The following is an 18712-nucleotide window of genomic DNA, read 5'->3' as shown; positions in this document are numbered from 1 at the left end:
CGAGATACTGAAATTCAAGATTTCAGTATTTTGAACTTCTGAAGTGAATCCGTATACATATGTATATATATATATATATATATATATATACACACACATACCCTTTTTGATAGGTGTCATGGGATCTTTTAAATCCACCTAAGCCACCACCAACTCAAGCAGATGGGGACTTGGTTTAACATCTCAACTGAAAGACAAAGCATACAGGATATGAGACAGGTAGGAGCTTCCAAGATCAGATACACAGTAAGGGCAGACATCTCAAAAGCATCCAAGTTATGTCAATGCTCAATAAAATTGGCAGATGAGAGGAGACTGGGAAGTGCTTCCAAGGCCAGGTATACAGGAGATGAGACTAGAGAAGCTTCAAATTTTATTATTTTTTTTATTTCATTTTTATTTTACATTTGTTGACTGGGATAGTCCGACTGGATACATGTCCATTTTCAGTGGATGCCCGGGGAGAAAAGCTCCAAAGGTGGTTACATATGCAATCATCACAATGTACAGATAGAACATCATGACATTATACAAATATAACACACTTTACAGTCCAGTTATATTTATACAGTCTAACAGACTTCTAATCTGGCTTAACAAATAAAGATATTTGAGTTCCATTTACAGAAATAGTATTAATACACCAGTATGAATAAAGATATAGTCATACTTGGAGCAGGGACATATCCATTGAGACTTGAAATACTCCTTGAGAGCTTTTTTGAATTGAGATAGGGTGGTATCTAGGGTAATGTTAGCAGGAAGTGAATTCCATATTTTGCCAGCAGAGATGGCGAACAGAGGTCACCAGCTGAGTTGTTGGATCTGATGGTTTGCACTACCAATCTATTAGATGACCGGAGTGATCTGGAGTTTGAGTGGGGATAGATGATGTTTTTCAGGATAGGTGTATTATCTGGTTGGTTAAGTGCTTTGTGAGCCACAATGAGTTGATTATACTGAATATGTCTGGATAGCTCTAGCTATCCGAGATAATTTAGATTTTTACAATGATGCATTCTATAGGGTAGACCAGTTGCAAATCTAGCTGTTATTATAGCAGCTTAAGTGTTTGTTAAGATCAGTTTTATTTCGGTTGGCAAGTAAAGGGGAAGCATAGTAGAGTGTAGAGAGTAGATGGGAGTGGGCAATGGAAGTCCTAGCATGTGGGGTAAGGAATGGCTTTATCCTATATAGTGAGCCCAGTTTTCTGTTAATGGCTTTGATTGTTTTGTTGATGTGCACATCAGACTTAAGATTATTATCTATAATAACTCATAGGAGTTTTGTATGGGCATCTGGAGCGATTATAGTACCATTATTAGCCTTAATGGAGAGAGATAGCACCGTGGATCTTTGGGTGGGGGTGAAAAGTAGGAACTTTGTTTTGTTAGGATTTAGAGTCAGACAGCGAGTGGCAAGCCAGTTCTCTACTAGGTTAAAAGTATTCTGAGTTATTGATAGCAGCTCTGTTTGCAAGGTGCTAGTGCAGATCAACATTGAGTCATCTGCATATTGAATGCAGATGGCTTCAGGGATGACTGTGTGGAGGTCATTGATAGAAATGGAAAACAGAAGTGGTCACAAGATAGACCCCTGTGGGACAACTAGGGTGTTGGGTAGGAGGTTTGAGAGTTTGTTCTGCAATAAGATGGATTGTTTTCTGTTGTGCAGGTAGGATTAATACCATCGGAGAGAGTGATTGCCTAGAGACATTGTTGCCAGGGTGTTGATGAGAAGATGGTGGTTGACCATATCAAAAGCCTTGGACAGGTCCAAGAAAAGGGCTGTTATTGTTCCTGCTATAGTTTATTGCATTAGAGAAGGTGGGGAGAACTGTGTTGGTACTATGATATGGCCTGAAGCCATGCTGGGAGTTAGCCAATAGGTTGTTTTGGGTTAGAAAGTACAGAAGTTGTTTATGGATGCATTTTTCCATGATTTTTGCCTGAGGTGATAAGATAACTATGGGTCTATAAGGGTCTATGTTAAATATTCGAACATCCAAAATGTCGAACATTACATGGTCGAGACCATATGTTCGACATTTGGATGTTCGAATATTAAATAAAAAAGAAATTAAATGAGAAAAACACACCTTAACAGTGTGAGCAGGGGGGCACGCACCCCTGCACCCCCACACCCCCCCACTTAAGTATACCAACTCCGAGACCACACTTCAGTGCAGAAAAGGGAAATTCTCCCTATCTGCACCATACGGCGCCATTGAAAGTCAGTCTTCAAACACTTGAAATTTTGAACGTTTGGTCTCGACCATGTAACATTCGAAATTTAAAGAGTTCGAAGAACTGGCATAGACCCGTCTATAATTGGATAATTCAGTAGAGTTACCACCTTTATGGAGTGGTATGACACGAGATATTTTCCAGATAGAGGGGACTGAGGCTTCTGATATTAATTAGAATGGAAATGGGGTACGCTATGGTATCAGCAGCTTTTTGCAAATATTCAGTTGGGAGAAGGTCTGCAGCTAGGGTAGCATGTTTTAATTTTTTGAGTAGTAAATGGATGAAAGATGTAGACACTGGTCAGAAGATAAAGGAGGGCTGGGAGCTGGGAGTGCTATCCAGTGGGTCAGAGGAGTCAAGGGGTAATTGGCTAGCAAGGGTTTGAATAGTTTCAGTAAAGAAATTATTAAAGGTGTTAGCAACATGCGTTGGTAGTTTATCAGTAGAGGCTGAGGGAGGTGGAGTAGTGGTTGACCTGGGTGCAGTAATTTATTTATCCCTGCCTAGAATTTTGGGGGGTTATTTTGGTTTCCTTGTTGGGGATGGAGGCAGTAGTTTTTTTATCTGATAGAATGGATTGTTTTGTCTCATTTCTTAGTTGTCTAAATTTGGTTTGATTTAGAGGGTCTTTTGTAGCAGCGCCATGTTGCCCATGCCTTGTTTCTGACTATGATTTTTGATTTAATTTATTTAGAGAGCCATGGGGCAGCTTTTGTTTTTACCCTAGTGGAATGAGCGGGAGCATGAGAATTGAGGATGGTGAAAAAATTATTGTTAAAGTGGGAGACAGCTTCGTCTAGGGGCAAGTGCTTTAGGGTAGCCCAGTTGCATGCTTTACATTCATCCTGGAACTTATTAGGATTGATGCTTTTACTATTTCTTATTGTTCTGTAGATGGGCTGATGGAAGTAATTAGAGTTGTGCTTGCAGACAAAGGTGAGAACGTGATTGCTGAGGTCATTGCAGATGGCCCCCGATGAATACATTTGAGGGTGGCTATTGATTAGTATCCATTCCAGTATACTATCTTTTTGGTTGTTTCCCTATCCTGGTGGGGGTGGATATAACCTGTGTGAATCCATACAGGTTTACATGGGTGGTAGGAGACTGAGAGGAACAAGTGTTCCAGTCAATGTTAAGATCTCCTAGTACAATGGTTTCTTGTGGATAGTTACTAGCTAACTATTGGAGGATGTATTCTAGGGACAAATGCCAGATGTATAATAGATAGGTATCTCAAAAGACTACAAGGTTAAAAGTACAACATGGAAAGAGTGGCTGCATGACTACAAAGTTAGTTTAAATGTTAAGACAAGTGTAATAGTTTAAATGTACTTCCCTAGACCCAAAATGAAGTACAAATAATTTATTTAGTTTTAGCTTAAGGTGAGCTTACAACTTACAAGATTCATAAAGTTTTCACTATTTATTATTTATTTATTTATTTGCTTATTTATTTTGCATTTTTTGACTGGAGAAGACTGGCTGGTCACAATGGACCCTTTTCAGTGAGGATCTAGGTAGAAAATCTCCAGTACATGTACTACAAACAAACTCAAAAATACAGTATCAACAATGTCAGGCAGGATAAAATTAAAACATTCCAATGTCAAAACAGATAAGATAGTAATATTGTTATATCATAATTTTCTATTTTAATCAAACTTGTTAATTGTCACCATCCATAATTTTGTTTTATTGTATTATTTTCCTTCCTTCAATTACCTCTTTTCCCTCCTTCATATCTCCATACTTATTTATATATTATATATATTTCCTCATCATTTGCAACTCCCTCTCTCTCTCTTTCTCTCTCTTTTTATCCAGAAAAATGCATAGCCGCTAAAAACAGTGTAGGAATTGTATATTCAGCTCTTCTTTTTTTATTGTATATCACCTCTTTTTTTCTACTGGATTTAGTCTTAATCCACAAAACTTAAAAGTATTTCTAACATCTTACAATTTACATTTTACAAGCCCAAATATGATAAGTTTATCATATACACATTTTTGTTATGTGAAAGATTAAAATTTCTCCACCATGGTAACATTTTTTATTTCTTCCAGCATTATTTTCCACTCTTCTTTAACATTTTCACTCTACAAATTTCTTTTCAGTTCACTTATTTCCTTCTTTGTATAACACATCCTACTAATTTTCTTAGTTTTACCAAACCCGTTGATTTTTCTCTTATTTAACTGCAGTCTAACATTCTTTAATAATTCTTCCATTTGTACTACAATTTCACTTACCAATATCATATTTTTGCCACAAACATTAAACTATTTTGATATGACAGACAAATCAGTAGTTTAACTTTTCCTACCCCCATTTTTCTTCTTTTATCTCAGACATACATATTTTAATTGTTGCATTCATTACTAGCACAGATGGATACATTCTTAATGGACATCTTTGTCTAACCCCTCTAATAATTTTTCCCCAACATCTTTATTAAATTTCCACATATGACAAAGGCAATCTTACATTTATATAAATGAAAAACATATATAACATGATATCACTTTAGTTGCAAACAGTTTATATCACAGACACCATTGAAACAACAATTGTTGCAAACATTATAAATCATGTATAAATCTACCAGTCATTGTCAGTTAAAAATTATATAGCTCATTCAAATCCTGCCTGTTAAACCTCGTTCCTGCTCTGCATATACTGTTCCCACAATTCCCATTTTTTTCGATGTAGTTTGCGCCTTCCCTTTTCTAAAGATCCCAATTTTTATGTTTCATCCCACCCATCCATTTACAATAATTTTCACCCATTGCATTTCATAGCGTATTTTTATAATATTCATAATTTGTTCCTATCCCGTGTTTCTAAAATCTCCCACATTGCTTAATGACCAACCTTATCAAGATCTTTTGCCACATCGCATAGCTAACCTTACTTTCTTATTTTTTCCAGATGATAAGTGTTACTTCTTTTAGTATTATTAATATTTATTTCACTCCTTTCGTCTTAATTCTGAAAACTCCTTCACCTATAACTTTATCCAAAACCACCTGCAACATTTTTTGCATTATTTTCTTAAAGATGTTATAATTTCTATTTCCAAACATTACCAAGCTTTATTTTTTTTTTATATTTTTCTTTTTCTGTTTTTTTTTTTTCATACAAACTTACTGTACCTACAAATCCATTCACCCGGTATTCCTTTCTCTATCTATCCATTTAACAGTTTACAAAATATTTTCTCATTTCCATTAATCTCTTTACAATATTCATAAATCTTTTGCTGATGATGATTCTTCCTGTCTTATCTTTTTGTTTCTTACATTCCTCTCATAGTCGTCTCCTTTTCTAGAGTATTTCTTTTAACATTTTCAGATTTTTTACAATCCATATTTCTTCTACTACTTCCTTTTCATATATTCAACCCACAAACTATTCCACAATTTCTATTAATTATATCTGGTTCTATCTAGTATTTACTTCTTCATCAAACATTTCATCTTTTCTTCCTCCTCTTATTTTTACCTCTTTTTTCCAACAATGGTTCAACCTTCCATTTTTCCTTTTAAAGCAAACATTTTTCTTAACAACATATTTTAACTTTTGTCTGTTTTTTTCATACAGATATCATTCCATTTATCTTATTTTATTGCCACATGGTTCTATTTCTTTTTTTTTTCCTTTTTATAATATCATTATATACTCTCCTATTCCTTTGCTTCACATTTTTTCTACAATCAGACATATATTCTTATATTATTCTTTATAAGCATTCCACCAATAGGTCAAATTTTCATTATGTTTTCTCATGATTATATGTTGTCCCTATAAATTCATACATTTCCTCTTCATCTCATCTGTCCTGTCAAACTCTATGCTTCAAATCTTTTATTGTTTTTGCCCATGCATCTCTATGACATTTCTATCCTACTCGTTACTTCTTTTATATCTTTTGGATATGCCACATACTCTATTTCAGTTCTATAAGTCCCCCTTTTAATGTCCATTCTCTATTTTTTGTTTATTTTTAACTTTACATGTCTTATAATTTCTCTTATTACTTTAATATAGAGTTTATTAGTCCATTTCCTTTCTCAAATTGTAGTTAAAATCTCTCAACATAATAACTGATACATTTCATGTGACAAATATTATATAAGTTTCTCAGACATCTTTTTCTTCTCTGTCAAATTGGTGTATGCATAAACTATAATTATCATTACACATATTTTCCTTTTCCTTCCAGGTACAACTATTGTCGCATCCAGTATCTTTATTTCTTCACTTAAAAATCCTACTCCTGAATGCATATAGCTCCCCACTGACCATATAGTATTTTACCCCATATTTCCTTAACTATTTTCATTTGTTATATCTTCACACATCTCATATCTGACAAAGATATAATATGCACACTTATTTTACACAGTTTAGCCATTGCACCTATAATATCCTTTTGAATGCTGTTTCATTTATTACTAATATTCCTAATTCATCCATTTCCTTTTCTGCATCTTCTTTATTTCCAGTTTTTACTTTTATTTTTATTGTCCCTCTCTGTTCCTTACTTTCAACTGATATATCACAATTTTCTTTTTTTTTTTTCTCAAATTCTCCCTGTTCCCCTTCTTCACTTCCTAGTGATGGATAGTGTTTTGTATCTTGCAATGTAATACTTTCTCTTTGTGAAACATTCATACCTCAAAACCATGATTCTTCTCCATATTAGTCACATTTTCTTTTTCAGTTGTCTCCCCATAATAGTTTCTTATCTCCCTATAATAGTTTCTCTGCCAGGATCGTCAGTTATATTATCATCAGATTGTCTTTTATTCGATATAGCCTCTTCATCTGACATATCTTCTTCTTCTAATCTTTACTTTTCTAATATAGAACAGTCAAACAAAAGTGTCCAGATTTATTGCATTTTATACCCTTTGACAATATCTTCTGTTATTACAGTCTTGCACATAGTACATTTCTTCAAAAAAAAATTTTGGTTGACCCCAGTGCTTCACTGTTCTCTATTTTCCATTCATTATTGTAGCTTTTTAAATATGCTGCATTATCTCCATGGACATCCATTGTCACCCAAACTTCAGACCCCCGCTCCATGCAAACATTTGTTTCATCATACATTTTCAACCTCATGTACCTTATTATGAAATTTAAAAAAAAAACTGAAGTTACTCTATGTCTGTCATCTTAAATTGTAAGTTCTGAAAATACATACATTCCATGGTGCCAATGAGCTCTTTTTCTTTCTCCAATTCATTCATACATTTTTCATGTAAAGTAAAAGTTTCAAAAGTAACCTGTAAAACTCTTCTGTCCCTAAGCATGTTAATGTTATGTCATACACTTTAAACCCAAAGGGTTAGATAATAGTGTCCATAACTTCATACCTCTTAAAGGTTTCACTATTCTTTGTTTTCTAAATCAGAACACCAGACTTCTCTTCTGGTTATGTTGCCCTCGCATCAGTGCTTGCCTTCTTTATCAAAGCATATTTCTTGACTTTGTTTACCATATCAGCATAAGAAAGAGTTTTCTTATTGCTCACAACAACACCCCACTGCAGGAGTATGATTTTAAAACTAACAACTCCACTGGCCAGTCTAAGCCCCAAGCTGTTGGCAGCACCTTCTGGTAATCCATCTCCATTCATCTGGTAGGACCTCATCCATTACCTTTCTTAGCATGCAATCCACAATAGTACTCCAGATTGCATTCTCTTAAGCATTCAACTAATCTTGATCTGTCATCTCCATCTACACAGGAGTTTACTGATTTCCTTCTTCCAACAACAATCTAAATAACAATTTTACAGAATCCATTTGCAATAATTCAGTATTCTGTAGCACTCACCCACAGACTGATGTCTCCTTTCTTCCTACATCCTGGAGAAATCTGACCTCTGAAGCAGCTTTGTGGCACTCCCTAGTCTCCAAATAGAGAAAGTGAAGTTCCCCAGTGTTCTGCACAAATTTCCTGCAGTCAGTATAGATACCACCTTGGGTCTCACTTAGAAAGAATATACTGGCTTAGACTAACCTTGTCAAAAATAGTAAATTAATAAGTAAATAAACTAAAATAAATGTCATTATCTAGTGGATTCAACCCTCTTTTGTTGACTAGAAAACCACAGATTTTATGACAAACAAACCAAAAATGTGGCTCAAACATGAGTCATGAATAGCTCTTAGTTTATTTGCTTAAGAATAAGAGACAAAAGCAACAATATTAGGGGATGGAAGAAAGGCACAAAAATCAGGGATAATTTTTAAATAGTACTCCAGTTCACTTAACATGATAATAAGATTTGTATCAACATGTATTTTGTGATTCAGAAGTAGAATGGAACTCTAATGTCTGGCAAAATTGACTGACTGTAATCCTCGAGGATTTTCAAGAAGAAAAAAAACTGGAACATTTTATGAGGGATAAGAGAAAAATATGAATCAATAGCAGTGAAATTCTGTAAAATGAGAGAGTTCAGAGGGTGAAATCAGGAAATGTTAGCAGGTACTCTCTTTGTCCCAAAAATGTGTTCACTACTGGTCATACATTTGGTTGCCTCTTGGGATTAAAAAAACGTACCTCAAGCTATTACTAATTGCTGCTGCTGCTGGCAGCTCCTGCTGCCATCCAAAGTGCCTACCTACTTCTTTTAACCATGTCATTATATGCATGCTTTCTACCATAGCTCTAGTGAATCAAGGACAAATCTCAACAGAATCAGAAACAAATCCAGAAAGATAAGGGACAGTTTTAAAATATTAGTAATATTAGTTTGAGTCATTTACAGAATAACAAAATATGAATTAATATCCATTTTCTGACATAAAAGAAATCTTTAACTCTAATTATTGCCATTATTTAGTAAGTGTAATTCGTCACCTTTTCTATAAATGTCAAGAAGAACTTGGTTAAAATTTGACTCAAAATGAAGGACGTTCTTAAAAAATCAGGATCATTTGAATGGCAAATTTTCTAGCCTTTTGTCGTGCACCTGGACAATCAATTCACAGAGCAAGGAGTAGAAAATGATCACCTTGTTTTTTTTAAACTGCACTTTTTATAATTTAATATTAAAAAAGGAAATATAAAAAAGCTGTGGTAGGTTGGTATCTGGGCTAGAGGCATGATTACTGTGTGAGACATGACTTGCCATCAGATGCTAAGGGAATAAATTAATCTGACTGGAGATGAGAAATAGGAACTTATGTTGTTCAGTTATGGTTTGCCTTTTGACAGAGGAACTATGTAGTATTTTTATTAAACTTTCACAGATACTCTTACCCAACCCACACCCCCCATAATACCTCCCATCCTTCTCTTCTTCCCTCTACCTCCTTATAGGTTCACAGGTGTTTACTAGGTTAATGACCACAAGGGCATTTTTAAGCCTAGCTATGCATCCCAAATCACAGATAAGTTTGTTACTCTTGAAAAATGTAAGCAAGGGATTGGGAGATGAAACATGTACGAGCAGGAGCCTGAGATATGAACCATTTACAAGCACAAGCCTGGGAGATGAGCCCTTTGGACACTGCCTGTGTTCATTACAGACACGGGTGCTAAACCAGAGATAAATTTTCTGTTTGCTTGGTGTCCAGTTGTCCAGCTTGATTTACCTGGGATAGTTCTGTTAAGCAAAAGCTGGACGTAAAACAAATCAACCTGCCAATTATGAGCTAAGAATTGCTACACTCAATGTAGTTTCACTGACAGGACACAGCTTTTAAGCAGATGACATGATGGTAAGTAGGACGTTGGATGTCATATGTATCCAGGAGACAAGATAGAATGGTCAGTGCAGGAAAGCCACTAGGCCTGGGATCCAGATGAAAGATTGGAAATGGTATGGGAATTGCGGTAAGGGATAGGCTACAGAAGGCAGTGAGGGATAGCAAAAGAATTAGTGATAGAATCATGGAACTCAGACTCTAATGTAAAGATGTAGCAGTAGTCATAATCTCAACCTATGCCGCACAGCAGGGTTGTGATAGTGAATAAAAGAGTGAATTCAGACAGCAGTTGCAGATCCCACTACATAATTCAAGACAATGTAATGGGAGACCTGAATGTACGTATCAGGACAGACAGAACTGGACTGACTTTGTCCACATGGATAAGGCAATAGGAATAAAGAAGGAGATTCCATTCTAGACTTCTGTCTAATGGCAGCCAACACATGGCTCAGCAAGACAGACAGTCATAAGATATCATACAAGAGTGGCCAACATCAGTGACTGCAAAACCATCCCTGGTGAAACAGTTGGTCTGCAGCATAAACCACTGGTTGCCACAATCAGCTGCAATAAGTGGTCAGAGAAGGTTCTAAGGTTGACAGAGACTAGGCTGAAGACCTGGAAGTTGACTGGAGAGAAAGCATAAAAGGTCATGGAATTATTCAGGGCTCTAGCACCTCAGGAAGAAGAGGAGATAGATGTAGTTGAAGAAGAATGTCACTGTCTCAAAACAGCATATGTAAGGACTGCAGAACAGATATGCAGCCAAGCCAGATATGGAAATAAGTGACATTAAGAAAGCAGTGGTGGAATGCAGAAGTGCAGGAAATCATCAAAAGAAAGAAAGAATGCAATAAAGATGGGAGATAGAAATGAAGGCCCAGGCTAGGAAATACTGGTTGGCTAAAAAAGAGGCTAAGAGAGTAACTACAATAGCAAAGAACAAGGCATCATAGGCACTCTACCAGCTTCTGGAAAATGACTTAGTATATGGTACAAAGAAACTCAATCAGCTTGCAAGGTAAAGACAGAAAGATAAAAAAGACAGTCAGACACCCTTCAAAAGGGATGCCAGCAACAACCTGCACCAGTTCACAGGACATCAAAAAGAGATGGAAGTAGTACTTCCAGCAGTTTCTGAATGAAGAAAATAACACAGATGTTGTACCACCTCAGCCTATGATGAAAGAAAAGGAGGAGTCCACCCTAGAAGAAGTAAGAAGAGCATTAAGGAAAATAAAGTTAGGGAAAGTAGCTCAGGTGAGGTCAAAGCAGATATGATAAAGGTGCTGAGTGAGATAGGGGAAAATGGCTCCTAAGGGTACTCATAGCAATATGGAGAGAAAGTCATATCTCAGATGACTGAAGAATAATCATACTTGTGCCAGTGTTCAAGCACATGGGGTGCATTCACAAGTTTGGGCAGTACAGCGGTACCAAACACCTGTAAAACTGCATGAATGTTCTGTAAAAGGTGATCAATAAATGAATACAAAGAGCAGAAGAAAGTAAGATGGGAGATGAGCAGTTCAGATTCAGATGCAGCATAACTGACCCAATGCTGCAATGTAGATGAGAAGATGCTAGAGATAATAACTGTGTATTCTTGGACTTAGAAAAGCATATCACACCATCCCATGAAACCAAAACCAAAATACATACAAATTAAGAAATAAAACGTTTACTTGCTTTCGTCCGATAACATTAAAATGAACTGCATCAGATAAACAGGAAGTGGCATAACAATCAATATAAATATATTTCTCAATTAAAAGATAGTAATCAAGTAATTAACAATTAAAACCAAATAAATACATCTTTTGGGGTCTTCTCTTTTTAAGAAAATATTTAATATTTACAACTCCATTCAATTCCGTGAATTTAACCTCTCCCATTCTAATTTGTCATAAACTTTCTTTCTGTTCTATTTTTGTTGTTTTTCTTTCAGCTTTTCCCGGTTAGGGGTCGCCACAGCAGAACTCCGATCCGCTAATGATTGGCAGTCAATTTTTATGGTGCCGAGGTGCCAGCCTGACACCCAACCTTCAACGAAGGCACGCCCATTCACACATGTCTTTTGAATGCCACTCGACTGCGGGGAGGACATGCAGGCTCCACACAGAAGGCGCTCAAGTGAAGAATCGAATGGGAGAACCTCTTGCTGTGAGGCGACAATGCTACTGCTGCACCACCACGGCTGCTAATGCTATTCTTAAAATTATTTCCTCTTTAACTTCTACAAAATAATTTTAAACCATGTGAAATAAACTTTGTATGTTCAGGAAATATTGCTAAATGTCTGTACAAAGCATTATCAGTATTACACTTTTTACACAGTTGATGTTCCGTCTTTATTTACTGTTGTTCCCACCATTGAAGGCTAGATTTCTAAGATTATTTTTAACTAAATACACCAAATGGGAAATATTTAAAGTCAATACTGTTTGTCTTCTTATGGATGTTATCTTGAATAATATATGTTTTTTATTTTTAAAAATTATTATCGACAAATAGAAGGAGTCACCATGAGGGTGACCGTAGCTCCGTCTTATATTGTGCTGGAAAGGTGGCAATACAAAATGTTGGTTAAGGTAAAGTATTCTAGCCATGTTCAATTTTATTCTTGGTTTGTTGATGGTTTGTTTTGTTTATTTTGTATGTGGATTAGTTCTTCTGGAGATTGAGAATTATTTTTGGATGAAATTAATGTAAGTATGATTTTTTTTAAATGTATAGGTAGTGGGTATGATTATGAAGTTAGTTTTCTTGATATTAATATTAAACTTTACAAACAGACTTAATTTATTTGATAGCAGATTGTTTAGAAAGGATACAGGGGTTAATAATTATTCATCTTATGATAGTAACCACCTGTGATTTATGAAGGATCATATTCCTAAGAATTAATTTCGTAGAACCACCAGACTTAATATGGATGAAAGTCTTCTTTTAGAAGAATTTAATAAAATTAAAAATATGTTTTTAGACAGAGGCTATCAAGCTAATGCCCTTTAAATAAAATAATAGATGAAGTTTTAAATACAAAAGATAAGGAATTTGTTCCTATTTTAAGAGTTGGCTTTGTTAATAAATATAATAATGAAAAGTATAAGATGACATCTAAGATAATACCTTGTGTTTTAGAGATATCACTAGATAATATTCTCATGTCTTAAATAATTTGAATATTTTTAGAGGGGATCCCAGCTTATTTAAGGTAGATGGCGATAAATCTAAAATAGTGTTTAAAAAGAGAACTAATTAAAAAAAAATTAGATAGAGATATTTTTTTTAATTGATGTCAGTTCTGCTGATAAAGACAATGGGACTTTTTCCTGTGGGCAAAGCTTGCCGTTTTATGAGTAATGGTAAACTCAATATTTTTGAACATCAACATATTACCATTGATGCTAATAATATAATTACTTGTGGCACAGAAAGGTTAGTTTATGTTGCTACTTGCCAAGTTTGTCAAGCCTATTATATAGGCATGACATCTAGGAAATTCTGTAAAAGAATTTTTGAGCATAGCTATGACAGAAGAAGTGCTAATACTGATAATAATCAAGCAATTAACAATTAAAACCAAATTATCAATGAATTGAGAAATATATTTATATTGATTGTTATGTCACTTCTTGTTTCTCTAATGAAGGCTGTTTTAATGTTAATGGATGAAAGTGCTTAGTAAACATCGTTTTACTTAATTTGTGTGCTTTTTGGCTTTGGTTTTGGTTTTTAATATTTATACACTTAAATAAGTTAGTGAGCTGTTGTTTTTGGTTTTAAGATCCCAGAAAAGCTGATTTAGGCAGTCTTGTGGTTGTCTGAAGTCCCAGAAACTTTGGTAGAATTAGTGCAGGCTATATAGAAGAACTCACTGACAGAAGTATGAGCAGTGTTCGGTCTCACACAGGAGTGCCAAGTGCTGTTCTTGCTAGTCATGGACCTCATTAGCAAACAGGGTGGTGGGGACAGATCAACAAAGTTGCTGCATGCAGACAATGTGACATAGTAGACTCTGAGCAAGAACGTCAACAATGGATAGTGGAATGCAAGGCAAAACTGAAGGCACATGAGATGAAACTAAGTACAGATAAGACAGTTGCAAATTCAACAAATGGGGGAAGCCAGAAGAAGCTGAGAATTGAGATCAAAGGGAAAATAGTGGAACAGGTTAACAGCTTCAAGTATCTGGGAGGGGTGGTTGAGGAGAAGGGCTGTTTGAATGAGAAAATCAAAACAAGAATCAGAAGTGTTGCAGCCATTTGGCACAGAGTGTCAGGAGTAATGTTTGACAAAAGAATGCCAAAGAAGATGAAAAGTAAGGTACACAAAACAGCGGTGTGACAATTATTACTGTATGGTACAGAAACCAGGGCAGTGAAAGCAAAGTAGATGAGGTAGCTAGAGGTGATAGAGATAAAATGTCTGAGGTGGGTGGTAGGATTATTTATTTATTTATTTATTTATTTTACATTTGTTTACCGGGTTAGTCTGACTGAATACATATCCCTTTTCAGCAAAGACCCGGGGAGAAAAGCTCCACATTTGAAAAGAACAAACAATACATAGACTAACATCAGCAACATTCAAAATACAGAGAGACTCATTACAAATACATTCTATTAAATTCCACAATTACAATGTTGAGTAGATCCCCAGATATTGAGATAGGTTAAGAAGTAAAGAGGTTTGCGCTTTGCACACTGGATGCACACTGTGGGATAGACAAAGAAAATAAGGACATCAGTGCAGAAACCCAACTAGTTCCAGTTGCATAGAAGGTCAAAGAGATGAGATTACGATGGTTCAGGCACATGTGCAGAAAAGCAGAAGACAATCTGGTGAAGATTTGTCACAGGAAGAAGGCAAGAGGAAACAGAACATCTAGCCAAGAAGTGAATAGACTGTGTGAGAGAAGACCTGTGACAGTCAGGTATGATCATCAAAGAAGGTAGGAGAGTAGCATCGTATCATGAGAGACAGCAACGTATGACACAACATCTCATTCCCCATGTAGAAAATGAGAAGAAATGGGTTAATGATAATGATGGTGATTTATGTTTTTGACCACTACTGTATGTTGCATAGTGCTGTATTATGCTTAAGTACTATTATTTTTTTTTTTTGCATAAAGAATTATGTTCTTAACCCATACATTATTTTGATTTTATACTACTGCTTTCTGCTTAGCAACTGTATACTTGATATTTCTGATTTTTTTTCTCTCTTTGCTTGAAGCTTTACTTCCCCTGTCTCTGTTGGTGAAGGGTTCTTGCCCAGTTGGGCTAATCTAGTCAACAAAAGGAATCAATAAATAAATAAATACATACAGCGGTCATTTACGACATGACTCAGATATAATCGATGCAACAGCTACCATCCTAATTGTAGCTGCCCATGAGTTGCTGCTGGCCATTAAGAGTCTGACAATGGATGTTCAATGCAGTGGAGATGGATCTTCATTCCCCTGTTATTTTTGGCTTTGCCAAAGCTCCTTGAAGAAAGAAGTTGATCTGTACACCTCAGAAATACTAACATAGGCTTTTCCATAATAACCATGAGGTCAGGCAGTCAGAAAAAGATAACTTATCAGTAAAAAACATCCTTTTCTAGCTGCCTGACCTTGTGGCTACCTTTGAAACACCAATGCAAATATTTCCTTGCAAAGACTATTCTGGCAGCAGTTTCAGAGCATATAGGGCAGCTGTTCCACCCTACCCCTTACACTATGGTTCTGGAACCCATGCAAGAAAGAGTTACTTTAGACTACTACATAATTTAACAAATGAGAATTTTTAATATTAACTTTCTGTGCTTGTAAAGTTCATTATGTATATACATTGTTATTCTTTATTCATTGTTTTTTGCAACTCTAACCTGTTTTCACTTTGTAGCCAGGAGTACAGCCAGGTTTACTTGAAAAGTCCAGAATTTCCACATTGTTGTTCACCCATTGGAATACTTAGACATTTCTAATTTGTACCCCAGATTGCTGTCTTTTTCCAAAATAAGTGCCCTTTTTGCTGGCTAGCTGCTCATCTTAATTTCAGTTCTCAGAACAGCAACAGTAGATATGCAAATGTGTATAAATTTATACGTAATCTGAGGTTGCTCTATTCAAGAGCATTCACCTACTCTGAAATTTAGTTTTTTGCTCTTGTAATAAGAGGACTTAATACATTACAGATGTGGCATGTGTAATAACATTAATGCATTATACACCTTTAATTGATTAGGTAGAAAAATAAAAATATTCACCACTCTAGATATATTTATCTGCTTTGCTGGTTTGCTAGTATCCTTCAAATTCATTATTTCTTTGAATTTGGTGCAGAGGATTAAGGGCCTGAGCTGTTAGTGAGCTGCCTTCTATTGCTCAGGGTACAGAGTTTAATTCTTTCCACCTCCATTTACCTACTGTATGACTGTAAGCCAATTATTTAACCAGATGGTGCTCTCCGGTCACTCCTGAAAAATGATACTTGTGCCCAGTGGGCTTATCTAGTTAACAAATATATTAAAAGCTATGATGTATGCTGCCCTTTTGCTGGAAAAAATGTGCCATCATAAAAATTAAGTTGGACATTATGGATGACATGTTATATACCTGATTATACCCATGAAGATAACCTACATTTTGGCTGAACAAGTCCTCATTGTGGTTTTAGAGCACTTTTATTATGCTGTAATGTAAAGGCAACCTTTTAAATAATATGCTACAGATTATCAGAGCAAGTTGATGTTTATTACAACTTGAAAAAAGAAAACATTTTGCTGTGAGCATTAATGACATTTTGCCTTTTCTTCCAATTTCAGCTGTCTAAATGAAGGAAGAATCAGAGTTTGATAACCATACATAAGAAATCCCTCCATGGACAGCAAATGAATTATTTCAGTAGCTCCTATCATAACGTGTAGACCACCATATGACTTCACGTGCATCCATTGTTCCTATACTCATGCAAAAATTCATTAGATGTTACCATTTTTATTACTAACATACTTAGAAGTTTTCAGCTCTGACAGAATTGTTACCAAAGACAAGAGGTGCTGCATGCCTTCTGCATTCTTTGTAACTAAAACAGTTAGTAAACATTGTTGCTTTGCACATTCATTAAAGTTCTTCTGGTAAACAATAAGGGCAGTTTCCTGTCTTATGTTCTCAACCCTCTTATTCTCATTATTTCTAGAGTGAGACAGACTGTATGCAGATTTAAATACTAACAGAAAAGACTTGCTCAGGGTCTGTGTCTTGCAAGTTTTGTGTGATTGTTTTAGTTATTTGGGCTGCTAGAACCACCCAAATTATATAAATAGGGTGAATTATTCCAAGATCTATTTTTTTAAATGATTTACCTTTCACAAATCACTGATGAATAAGATCTGCACTGAAGTTTTCAACAGTGCTGTATAGCTGAAGTTCATTAGTGTATGTTGTCATGTCATGAAAGCATACACTAATACTGTCATGTCAGCACATACCAAGGTCTGTTGCCTGGTATGTTTGCTATACCAGGATGCATTGACTATACTAAACAACTCTGCATTATCTTCTGTATCTGACAGTCATATTTTACAGACTGATAAAATGCTGTAGTCTGGTTGCATTAAATTTAATTTCTAAATCAAGCAAGTCAAAAAGACAGATTCCCCCAGATTTAATAAACTCTGTGTAGGAATAGTGCAAGCCCTACATGGAGTGTATTGTGCGCTTGCATGCAGCTCCCCCTCAGCAGCGCACCTTGCATATTAATGAAGGCACTCTACTGATGGAGAGCTGTGTACATGGTTACTGAATCAGTGTAGGGGGGTGTGTTATACTGCTCGGAGATGTGTAACACACCCCCTGCATTGTCAAAGTACCATACAGTACTGAACTAGAATTTCTAATGTGTTTACTTGGCCAGTTCTTTATTTTATTTGTAGGGAGTGTGTTACAGTGACCGTAACAGACCCCCTGTACTGTCAAAGTGCTGGATGACACTGAATTACAATTATTTAATGTGTTTACTTGGACATTTTTTTTATTTTATTTGTAGGGGGTGTATTACTATCTGGAGATGTGTAACACACTCCCTGCACTGTGAAAGTGCCAGATGGCACTGAATTTTGAAAGTTAAACATTTTATTTCCTAATTTATTTTTATTTTTTTATTTTATTATTTGTGTTTGCACAGTGATTAGCAATGAACATGTGCCAGACATCTAAAAATAGAAACCGTATGCTTTCAATTTTAATAGAAAAGTTCAAGTTTAAGCTTAGCTGAGCGGGTTTGTATGGCATGGCATGGTGCTCAGCAGTGCTTAAACATAATTAAGAGCTGTATAACACAATATATCACCATATCCTTGCTGGCTGAAATGTTAAGAGTGATGGGCTCATGTACAGTAGGTGCACAGTTTAAATACCAGCCATTCGGCGTTTTACATGCAATAGGGAAATATTGTAAATGTTTTTTTCTATTTTTTATGTATACATTGAAATTTAATAACCAGGTCAGCCCAGCTTGTGCAGAAATCCATTTTCAGTGGAGACTTGTGTACAAAAGCCCCAGTTACACACAATTGTCCAGTACATTAAAGTTACACTACCAGATAAAGTAGTGGAATGCATATGTTTAGGGAATATAAAGTAAACTAGATATGCATAATAATAAATTATCATTAATGAACAAATACTTTCAATAATGTTTTTTTTATTTGCAAAAAACTCTAGTTTGCCT

The 18712-nt window shown here is 35.5% G+C and overlaps 1 protein-coding gene across 1 annotated transcript in view; it reads left to right on the top strand.

The window, feature by feature from the left end:
- The window catches only part of LOC122813570 (C-type lectin-like), a 371834-nt gene extending 354725 nt beyond the window's left edge, over positions 1–17109 (top strand). Inside the window, exon 7 of the mRNA XM_044085966.1 lies at positions 16806–17109. Within this exon, the coding sequence (XP_043941901.1) occupies positions 16806–16836 (31 nt within the window). The 3' untranslated portion in view covers positions 16837–17109. The remainder of the gene's footprint in view (positions 1–16805) is intronic.
- Positions 17110–18712: the final 1603 nt, after the last annotated feature.

This window comes from Protopterus annectens, chromosome 10.part0 (assembly GCF_019279795.1).
Source record: "Protopterus annectens isolate FY-2018-M chromosome 10.part0, PAN1.0, whole genome shotgun sequence".
In the NCBI taxonomy this organism is placed as follows: Eukaryota; Metazoa; Chordata; order Ceratodontiformes; family Protopteridae; genus Protopterus; species Protopterus annectens.
This window is presented reverse-complemented; position numbering and strand designations above follow the sequence as displayed.